General features: G+C 33.1%; 2 protein-coding genes across 2 annotated transcripts; one reads left to right on the top strand and one right to left on the bottom strand.

Moving 5' to 3' along the window:
* Nucleotides 1-799: 799 nt before the first annotated feature.
* Nucleotides 800-2,885, top strand: LOC127256556 (1,4-dihydroxy-2-naphthoyl-CoA thioesterase 1-like). The gene is made up of 2 exons (XM_051282617.1): nucleotides 800-1,346; nucleotides 2,596-2,885. The coding sequence occupies exons 1-2, from the start codon at nucleotides 1,035-1,037 to the stop codon at nucleotides 2,746-2,748; spliced, it is 465 nt and encodes a 154-aa protein (XP_051138574.1). The 5' UTR covers nucleotides 800-1,034; the 3' UTR covers nucleotides 2,749-2,885.
* A 299-nt stretch (nucleotides 2,886-3,184) lies between these two features.
* Nucleotides 3,185-10,854, bottom strand: LOC127256555 (probable galactinol--sucrose galactosyltransferase 2). Its single transcript, XM_051282616.1, has 13 exons — nucleotides 10,638-10,854; nucleotides 8,834-9,053; nucleotides 8,387-8,631; nucleotides 8,174-8,264; nucleotides 8,052-8,100; nucleotides 7,877-7,968; nucleotides 7,696-7,806; nucleotides 7,473-7,595; nucleotides 5,765-6,317; nucleotides 5,612-5,679; nucleotides 4,624-4,758; nucleotides 4,234-4,540; nucleotides 3,185-3,837 (listed from the first exon to the last, which is right to left on the bottom strand). Exons 2-13 carry the CDS (start codon nucleotides 9,022-9,024, stop codon nucleotides 3,529-3,531), a joined length of 2,274 nt encoding a protein of 757 aa, XP_051138573.1. The 5' UTR covers nucleotides 9,025-9,053; nucleotides 10,638-10,854; the 3' UTR covers nucleotides 3,185-3,528.
* Between the last annotated feature and the right edge of the window lie 763 nt (nucleotides 10,855-11,617).

Raw genomic sequence — 11,617 nt, 5'->3', positions numbered from 1 at the left:
TTTTGTTGTTTCTTTTGTATTTGGATTTGGTTGGGTTTTGAGGAATTTTTTATGTATATTAATTTAATGGGTAATGAATAAAATAATATAAATATGTATTAAATTTAATTGATAAAATTTATATTTTATAATTTGATTATGAATTTATATTATACCCAATATATATATATTTAAATTTTTATTTATTTGTATTAAAGAAAATTTTATTTTCTACAAAATGACATATATATTATATATATTTTTTTCATTTAATTATAATAAATATTAAATAAATTTTTACAAAAAAAACCAAGAAAAAAACAGGCACGCCCGTTTTATCGAGTAATTGCACAGTAAAATGAGGCCAAACCCCTTGGAGAAACATATCTTTAATGAGTTTGAAAAAAATTTGGTTTGATATTAATATTAAAAAAAATATATTTGATGAGATATTTTTGTGAAAAAAAAGATATATATTATTAAATAATTTTATAAATAAATAAAATAATTAAATATTATATACTATATTTTGTTAATAATAATAATAATAACTTAAATTATTTAAAAATAATAAATAATAAAGAAAGCCTTCGATCGATAAAGCACTGTAAAATGCAGTTTTATACTTATATTATACATATTTCGTTTATTCTTTTACTATTATTTTTAAATATATAAAATTTTGTGATAGTCGCGTTTTCGATAATATAATAGCAGCTGCTTTAGTTGACTGCGTCTCATGTAATTCTAAATAACACACTCACGCCGGATTACATACCTACAAGGTCCTGGACCACAGCGCCACATCCATCTACACCACTCATCAACACAATTCCATCGACGGTGCAGATGCTCCAGGAGCAGTAGTACTCATCAGCAGTCACGTGCTCCTCACGTGACCCGAGCTGTCATTCCAACCGTCGTCCTCGCCGAGCTTGTACATAAAACCTCGACCTGATCATTCGCGAACTGTAAATTAAATTGCTGAGCAGATCTAATCAATTCTCCAAAATTAGAAATATATACATATATATTTTTAGATATATAATTGGTTGATGGATCGACGGCGGGAGGATTTGGACGGCGCGCTAACGACGTTCGGTTTCGAGATCGACGAAGTATCGCCGGAGAAGGTTTCCGGTCACATGGAGGTGAGGGAGAAGTGCTGCCAGCCGTACAAGGTGCTGCACGGCGGAGTGACGGCGCTGATCGCGGAGGCGATTGCGAGCATCGGAGGACACGTGGCGTCGCCGGAGAAACGGAGAGTCGCCGGAGTGAATCTGAGCATCAGTCACGTGAAGAGTGCGAAGCTTGGGGATTACGTCGTCGCGGAGGCTACGCCGCTCAGTGTTGGCAAAACAATTCAGGTTTAAAGACATTTTTACGTAAATTAATCTTTCCCATATCTATATAAAATCGAAATAAAAGTAAAAAGACTAAATTAATCCAATTAGTATTGTATGATACAAAGATAATGACATTTGTGTAATAGATTGTAAATTGAAATGATATTTGTAATATTAGATAGATAATACAATTATTAAAAAAAAATAAATACTTTTTAAGCAACGGACAAAATGGATAGATTGTTAAGGAACGGAGTAAATATTTTTTTTTTATTTTTAATTTAAAGTTAAATTTTTCATACTTTACTTATAAAACAAGTTTATAAAAAAACACAAAATGAATAAATTTATTTATATTTATCTATTTACTTATTTTGGTGATGTAAAAATTTGCTACTGCTCTTTGAAAACTTCTAAAATTCCATGTATGTTTAGTTGTTAATTTAATTTTATTTACTTTTTTTGTTTTTGTTTTTGTTTTAGATTGTGATTAATTTGAATTGGTATTTTTTGTAAGAAAAAAAAACAATTTGTTTTTACTGAAATATGTAGTATTGAATAATATAAAAATTTGAAAATAGTTACTAAGTAAACAAAGCTGAGAAATTTTTATAATTTTAGAAATAATAAAAATTAATTATTTTATAAAAAATTATATTTAATACAACATTTGTTTAAATTAATATTAATAAAAAGTATTCTCTTCATTACAATTCAATATCAGCATGCATAATTAATATTTTTCACCACACAATCTACTCTGATTTATTATTTTCTTTTATTTAATTCAAATGTATTTCTTTTTTATTATATTAAAAACAATCCATATATAAATAGCATAATAGTTTTTATTTACAAAAAAGATTATTTATGTAATATTTACAATTTACTAATGAATAAAATATTATTATATTTAATTTGTTTAATAAAAAAAATGTATATACTCCTTTAGTAGAAAGGTTATTGTTTATGCTTTTGCATTTAGATTTTTTAATATTTTATATTAGGTTATAGTGAAAAAGATAAGAATACTCATGTTAGTATTGCATAAAATAATGACATTTGTGTAATATAATGTAAATTATAATGATATTTATTATATTATGTAGATAGTATAATTACTGACAAAATAGATAATCTTTCAATTCGACGGATGGAATATATTTTTTCTCATGGGGACAGGGGGAATAGTAAAATTTGCTAAAGTATGGATAAACAGAGACATAGATGATGGATGGATTGATGCATAGAATAAGTTTTGTTGTAGCAGGTATGGGATGTACGTTTCTGGAAATGCGATTCTTCCACGAGTGACGTAAAAACGCTGATTTCATCTGCAAGACTTACGCTTCTCTGCAACTTGCCGGTGCCGGAATCGCACAGGAAAGTTGGCGATATTATCAACAGCTATGCTAAATTATAAGAACTTGTTTCGTTTCATAATACAATTGTAATAAAGGAATATTACAATTTCGGGCATGTTGAACGACCATCTCATTTTGTTGTTGGTACTATCCTTTCAAAAATGAAAATCATACAAAATCTCTAATTTATATACCTATTCTCAATAAATCAATATATATAATATAGTTAAATACATACATATAGTTTAAACTTTTTTTTATTATAAAATTAATCTATATTTAAATATTAATTATTATATCAAAACATAGTATTAAGAAAAGATTGAAAAAGAATACTTCAAATATAATGATTAAAATGTATTTGCTATAATACTTAAAACATATATTTAAATTTTTAAAAATCATATACATATATATTATATACAAATCAGCACTATCAATCGAGCAATACCAATTTTAATGCATGATATAAAAAGCAATATGAGGGGCAAGACAAGTTTGCAACAGCACTTCACTACATAACACAGTTCATTCTCAAATTACACCGAAGACTTCAAATTACAGAACAACAACACACTAAACCACAGGTTATTATTGATTTCTCCATAGGAGAGACCACACCTTACAACATTATTACATTACCATTTTTAATTTTTTTTTTTTTTTTTTTTTACTTATTCAGAAAATTTAATAAAACTCCAGAGCATAAACCCTTTTATTTCTACTTCCATGCATTTCCTTCCACAAACTTAAAAACAAAAAGCACAGATTCTTAAATGGAGATAGATAATATTGAAGCAGCAAGTAGGAAATTATATGGATCTTAATTTAGAGCATACTTAAACCTCGATTTCGATCGCCCATCTGTACATATCCTCTTCAGGTAAGGGGATGCTGAGAGTTACCAACCCCGTCATACTGTCGTATTCGAACGGCGTCTCGGAATTTCCGACGCTACATTTCAGAGGCCGTTGCGAAGAGTAGAAACCGAAGCGTCCGCATCCCCTGACTCGCATTGTGATTCTGGCTGCGGGAGATCGGTTTTCACCTAAAGCCTCGGATGCTACGCTGTATTCCTCGACGGCGCCGCTGGCGTTGAACATGTCGAGTAAGCCGATGGGCGCGAAGGCGATGTTTGGTGTGATTTTCTGTGATTGGTAAAAAAAGACACAATGTAGCGCAAGCAATGTGAAATCAAGACTTATAAGTAAATAGTCTAAAAATTTTAGGTGAGACGGTCATTTTCTTCCTCTAACATATATATATATATATATAATCAAATAATAATAGCCTAATCTAAAATTATAACAAAATATAGAAATTCTCTAGCTTCCATGGTAATGCCGATAAAGTTTTGTTTTAATTCTAACTTCCGACTTTAATTGTGTTGAGCATTTTTTTTTCGACTCTAATTTCGTTGAGATTTATGATAACACTTAAGTTTGAAGAAGACAAGATAAAGTTTTGTTTTAATTCTATTTTCAAGCCGATTTCATTAATTATATGCGATTTGAAATGATGTAAAAATGTAACGGGAAATTTACCTTGAGAGGACAAACGTGGAAGAGTTCGTATTCGAGAACCTTAAGGGTAACCGGCAAGGAGGCGCCGTTAGGCAGACGGATAACTTCCCCGGTTCTGTGGGAGTATATGACAGTGTCGCCGTCCCAGTTCGATCCAGCTACTTGTGCTAAAGCGTCGACGTCTTTTGCTTGAACAGAGCCGGTGAGAGTGCCGGGCGAGGCGTCGTGGATGCGTGTTTTCTTCTCGACTCGACACCAGCCAGCGCCTTGGCAGTTGAAGACTCCAATTAAACCAGAACACTTGTTGACATTCCAAATCTTAAGCAAGCTGCAAAGTATGTTTTCGAGAGTGTTCACTTTTTTAAGTATTTGGTCGATAAAGGGGCGTTGGTATGAAATGATGTCGCGTACCTTGTTCCGTCTCGGGCTGGATCGACAAAGAGACAATCCAGTGTAGGTCGGCCGGGGAGCTGAGCTCGGAGAACCGATCCGTCGGGAAGAACCAGCTTCTTCAGGAGCTCGAAATTGTGGTTTCCTGGTTTGTCACTGCATGGAACATAAAAAGGATTAGAAGTGGAAAAATATATTGTTCACTCAAGCATTTTTCAATGGAACAATTCTTCATAAATATTATTAAAAAAAATATAAATATATACACATATTAATATAATATATATATCATCCACTCATAAAAAGTCAATCATTCAACACAAAATATTACTATTTTTTATATTATCAACACAATTATTCATACCATAAACATAAAATTAATTCATCTAAAAAACGCCATGCGTGAACAGACTATAGCGTCCATACCTTCTACATAAATATCAAAAGAATCATATTTTCTTTCATACTATGTAAAATTATCATACCGAAATTAAGCATATTAAACAATTCGGTATATGTTGTGGTATCGATATATAGAAAATTCGGTATATTGTCCATACGGTAGAAAAAGAAAAATATCGAAAATATTGTATTTTCGATATGATAAATGTATAAATTTATACAAATATGGAAAATATAGTATTTGGGATGCGATAACCGTATAAATTTATACAAGTATCGAAAATATAGTATTTTCTGTGTGATAACAATATAAAATGTTTATACCGCCAAGGAATAGATAAAGGGTGTGTTTGGTTGGGAAGTTTGAATTTTGAGTTGATATTTGAATAATAAAAAAATTGAATTGAAATAGTTGGTACGATGTGAATAGTGAAACACACCCATAGAATAAAAAGAAACTATAATCTAATTTTGATATATTGAAAATCAATATATCGAATATTACGGTACGACATATCTTTTATAATGATAGTTTTGGTACGATATATGGTATGACATGAAATTAAGGCTATACGGCTAGAAAAAATTATATTGAGTACGAGATTACCTGACATATATCGCGCATCCTCCGACAGCTCGAGCTGCAGCGTGATAATCGGCAGTAGGGTGGAGGCTCTGCGGCAACACAAAGGCAAAAAAGATCGAATTAAATTCAACACAAGTTAACAAAGAGATGCGAAAGATTGTGTAAAACACTAACATGAAACATATCCCAATCAGGCTGCATGAACTCCCCAAGAAAAATGGTGTTGTAAGCCACTGAAGAAATGTGGATGGTGTGCGACGCCGGGTCGCGAGGGTAATAATCATCGGAAGCTCTAACAACAGCTGTCTGCCGCGCGCTGTAGAGTCCGTCAGTGTTATGGCACATGCACGAAATGCAGCCATTATCGGAGAAGTTCCGGGAGATGGAAGCTTCTAGGGCCTGGTGATAGCTGCGGGTGAGGGAGACTCTGCCGCCGTGGCCGGCGCCGAGAGTCTCGATGATGTTCTGCACGTCGACTTTGACGCCGTCTACTCCGCAGGAGGCTAAATAGGCGTGGAGTTCATTGAAGAAGTTGAAAACCTTCCTAGGGGGTACCAAGCCCAAGCCATGGACAGCGAGGCTGTCCATGACAATGTCTGGTTGGTTTCCGAGCACACCGGGAGACTGTACGGGGTATGCTAACGCGGTGTCGTAGTGTTCCATGCCGGGGCCTGCAGGTTGTACGCCGCCCCAGTAGCCAGCGAGGGCGTGCCACACGTAAACATACCTGAAGCATCAGGGAATTACATATAGTAACGAGTAATGTATATATAATTTCAAAGTTACGTATTATTAATAATGAAATCAGAGATCTATATATAGAACGTGATACAACTTAGACTGATAGAATGAAATAACAATTTAGTTTAGATAATAGAAATTTGACTGTAAAATATATAAGCATCCGCTCAAACTCAAAATTTCAATTCGAAGTTGTTGTAGCCAAAATGTCTACTGAATCAAAGTCAGCAACAAAGCTAAGCTCTAGTGTCGGAGATTGAAATCGTTTATAACGAAGTTACAGTTATAAACAAATTCACTCACTGTAAAATTAAAGTCGAAAACAAAACTCGTTAACAGTAAAATTAAAGTTTGGAACAGAACTCTCAATCGGATGGAATTTGGATAAACGATCGAAAGAAGGGATGAGAAAAATTACCGACCTATCAAATACCGAAGATTCACTTACAATAAAATTAGAGTCGAAAGCAAAACTTATTCATAAATTAAATTAAATTTTAAAACATAAAGCTCAATTGAATGGAATTTGGATAAACAATCGAAAGTAGGGGTGAGAAAAATTACCAAACTATCAAATACCATACCGAAAATACCAAAACTTTCGGTATACCAAAATTTCAGTACGGACTGTATGTAAATTGAAATTTTTGGTATATATCGAAATACCAAAAATATCGTATATAATTTTGATATTTGATATATCGGTATATATCGAGAGTTTCAGTGTACCGAATCACTGGTACGGTACAATATGTAGATCTATCATATCAAATTTTCAATACACCGATTTTTTGATATGATATTAGTATGTCATACCAAAAATTTTGATACGGTGTACAATAAACAGTATAATTTTTGATATGTCGTATCCACCTCTAATCGAAAGTGGAACATAAACTATGGGCATCTCAAAATGAGAAGACTTCCGGTAAAATTCGGGTTAAGTGTACTAGAAGAAACTAAACATTGATACCATTGATATTTTGTAGAATTTCAAAGTTACATATTATGAATAATAAATTACAACTCTAAATGGGTGCTTGAAACTCGATAAACTTAAATAATAACAACTAATTATAACCAAATAAAATATCAAATTGAACATAAATCAATGAATAAAAGATGAGGCAAAAGGAGTTACTTGACATTGTGGCGATGCTTGGCATCTTGCACAACATGTATAAGACCAGAGTCCTGTTCCTCGGGTTTTCCATTCTTTTGGAACTTCGCGTTTTCTTTGATTCCCGTTAATCTGTTCGCAAATCTACAAATATACATCATATCAGATGTAAGGATACTGAAAAGTTCATAGTGACAAATACCACCAGCAAAGAGTATGATCTTATTGTAAACATTTGTCTTACTGAGCTCCTTCTTGCACCACACAATTCGGATCTTCCTTGACCTCATTTCCAATCTGTTGCCAACCATCATCGATGATCAAAAAGCGCGGGGGAGCGCCACCCTCGGACAAACTGCAAAAGCAGACGTGATTTAGCAGAGATTAAGGATCAAAGACATAAACAGTCATTGAACTTTTATTACCTCTTCAAACCTTCCTCGACACCCTCAGCAGTGACATCAGTGTAGAAAGCATCCCATGTGCACCAGCCAAACCAGTCAAGGAATGCGGGCAACTACAAGACAAATAAAAAGAATCTATGCAACTGGGATAGAGAGAAATCAAATTCTAAATACAGTAACTAAAACATATCCCGACCTTTTTCTTTTCTCGGTGATGAAAAGTTTTCATGTGTTTCTCGAGAGCTCTGTTAACAAAGTAATTATTTTAATTTCCTCATAAATATATATATAAATAGGAAAAAGTAGCACGGCACTTACTTCACGGCCTGATTGATGACTTCGAATGGATTTGTTCCCGCGTGCATATAAACAATGTGAAGTCCTTGGTCAGTTTCGACAGCATTGTCTCCTGAAATATATTGAGATAAAAACGAAGGTCATTTCTGCTTTGGGGTTATATAGCAAAAAGACTGTCCATTTTTTTTTTTTTTAAATCATCGATTTTAGCATTAATCGCTGAGAGGTACTGACCACTTTCGAGGCAGATCTCCATTTCATTCTTATCGTTGCCCTGAAGAACTGCACGGAACTGCCCCTCGAGTACGGGCAGGAAAACGGTGTAGATGGTAGGGGCATCTTCATGATCTCCTTCAGTTGTGTCTTTGCTCTCGACTAGCATGAATTGAGTCTCCAATGGGATATCCTTCCCACAAGTTCCCATTCTCTGAGTCATCCACCAGAGTTTGAATCGAAATAAGCACATGAACCGGACGTCCCTGTTACAGAGGAATGTTACATTGGTCATAGCAACTCATTTATGATACATGCACTAAGGTAAAATGGTTAAACAGATTTTTAGTTAAATGCCCATCCAACCAATTATTTCTAACAATGATAACTGTATTAAGTAATGATGATCTACAGAGTTAGCTAATCAACCGATTGAAACAAATGAATTTGGGATGAACCAATGCTTACTCTAAAACGCCGACTGGGAAGACATGGAGGCTCTTGGTGTTAGAAGCGGTGGCACCGATGAATGCACCTGCAACAAGGCCGACACCTGATCCTGGAGTAAGTACAATGTTGTCTGGAACCCCAGTGAGTATGGTTTTCCCACAGACAACAAGGTTTCCGTCGTTGACTGAGATATTTGGTGTAACCGTCATCCTTGCTCTTTGAACAGCTGCTTAAGAATCTGCAATAAGCTAGGAAATAATCACCAACTATATGATAAAATTAGTTAATCTAACATGTAAGCTTGAATCAGTATGAACATATACTTAAAACAAATGTATATACTAGCTTCATGCATAAAATGGACCTTTGTTTCAACATTCGGCACAGAAAAAATAATAATAAATGATAAAAATAGCATAATTATTTTAATGTTTCAGATGTGAAGAAATGGCCCATACTGATATACACCCTATCCAAATAGCAGTATCGGAGAAGACAGAAATAACTCGGGTTTCAATAAAGGTTCTGTATTTTATTGCATTTGATAAATATGAGGAGAAGATATTTACGACAAAGCAAACACTTTAATCAGAAAAACGGTCTTAAAAGTTTTCAGATGAAGAGAATCTTTTGACCACTAGTCCAGCATTCAGATCTGTAAGATCCAATTATCAACTTTCAATCATACACCTTTTATATAAAGTCTGGATCGTGCAATATTATTGATCTAACAAATTTATCCAACATATGATCTAATCATTAAAGACAAGTTTATTCAACGCAACAAAGATCAAGAAAAGGTTCAGCGGATCAAAGCAAACTTTAGAAGATAAAGAAATCCAGAATAGCTATAGCTCATAAAATGGTTAGAACTTAGAACAGCTCCGAATAACTTCAAGAAAACGGTATATGTAATACTGGCGTAAAATATTGCAAAATATTTCTGTGATATTTACCAGGTACCTAACAATTCTTAAACGACACTCATCAATCATCACTGTGACGAACATATCAACCAATCTAAAAATATATTTGAATGACAAATTGAGAGATCTTGAGGGTAATGAGAAGAAACGAATTTAGCCGTAATGGAATAATGATCATCATAAGCTTGATGCCGTTTTTAGTGCAAAAAACAGTGCTTAAATCACAATCAAATATATACTTAAAATATATTTTGTTTCTTTAATTAGAATTACGTGGATCACTCCTTGTTTTCTCGAAGGCTCCAACTGTCTTTTTCTTTTTGTATTTGTTAATTCAATTACGCAGATCATTCCATTTTCCTTGAAGGCTTCACTGTTTCTTCAGAAAAAATCGACTCAGGATTCTGATGGTAGATTCGGTGATACCGATAAAATGGAAGTGAAAGTACAACAACCGTTTGGCGAATATTCGAGATCATGTTCTTAAAATTTTCAGCGTTGTCCACCCGGAAAAAACAGTAGAAGTCTACACCGACTTAATGGCATAAAATCACCACAGATATTAAAATTCGTCTGTCAAAGGATGAGAACAACACGAGCTTGATCTACAGCGCAGTCTTCAGAACATACAAACACGAAATCGAAAACCGACACCAAACGAACAGCAACTAAGCGTCATTTTCGAAGAGTTTCCACCTGGATTCCGGCGATGTTCTTCTTAAATTTTCAGGAATTTTAAAAACAACAGAACATTCACAATTTCAGATCTAATTTCGTAAACAGTCCTCTACACCAAATAAGTCAAGCAGTATTAATAATCTCAATTTTTTCAAAAACTCCTCTGCAACCATTATTCCAACATCGACACATTTTATCATCGATTACAAACAAATTACCTTCTCAATTTGCTTAAACGCGTCGGAAGCAGCTTCCAGAAGATCAAAATCTCCTAGATCAGGACTTGAGAGAAGACAATTAAAAATCCAACAAATTCACTGCTCAGCAGAAGCGCATTCCAGCACGGAATGCAGACTTCACGCGAGAGGTGAAAGAGTGAGAAAGTGAAATGCACGCGCCTAACGCAGGTGCCGAACAATTCGGTGCGAGTTTGATATGCAAACCATCTGCACTTTATATAGCGTGAGTAAGGTTAAATGTCGAACAACTTCTGAAGAAGAAGCTATTGATATCTGCCACGTGGCAACGTCGATATTTAAAGCAGTCTTTGGATTTACAGTACGGCCTGAGATGATTATAAAAAATGTATGAGTATGTCTTCGTTTGTGGGTTTGAAGTTTGATTTTAATTTAAAAAAAATGAATTTAAATAATTGTTTGATGCGGTATAAATAGAGGATTTAAGATATAATTTGAATAATTATTTTAAATGTAAAATAAATTTATAATATAATATAAAAAAATAATAATTATTTAATTTGATATTTTTTTAAAAAATAATAATTTAAATAATAAAAATTTTGGATAAAATTCATAAAACAACACAACTGAATGTCTTTTATCAAAAATTTTCATATTTTTACTGTAAATTATTTTTTTTAAAAAAAAATATTAAATCTATTTTTTATCTTTTTATTATATTAATTACATTTAAAACATCATGCATTTTTACTAATTAAATCTAAACTCTAAACAAACACACTCATAATATTTTTGTTTATGGATGTCATGTGTTAAGTAAACAAACTTAATTTCTCTACTATCACTTACTTGTGTAGGGATTGAATTCATGACATTTGAGTTCAAACTCTCGACACTTCAAATCTCTTGGCACACATGGTTCCATAAAAGAAAAATAATAATAATAATAATTTCTCTACTAAATCCGTCGAGTATTTTCAATTGGGACATAAGTTTGT

Source organism: Andrographis paniculata, unplaced genomic scaffold (assembly GCF_009805555.1).
Source record: "Andrographis paniculata isolate CXL003 unplaced genomic scaffold, ASM980555v1 Contig56END, whole genome shotgun sequence".
In the NCBI taxonomy this organism is placed as follows: Eukaryota; Viridiplantae; Streptophyta; class Magnoliopsida; order Lamiales; family Acanthaceae; genus Andrographis; species Andrographis paniculata.
Note: the sequence above shows the minus strand (reverse complement) of the source record. Positions and strands in the feature narration are given on the sequence as shown.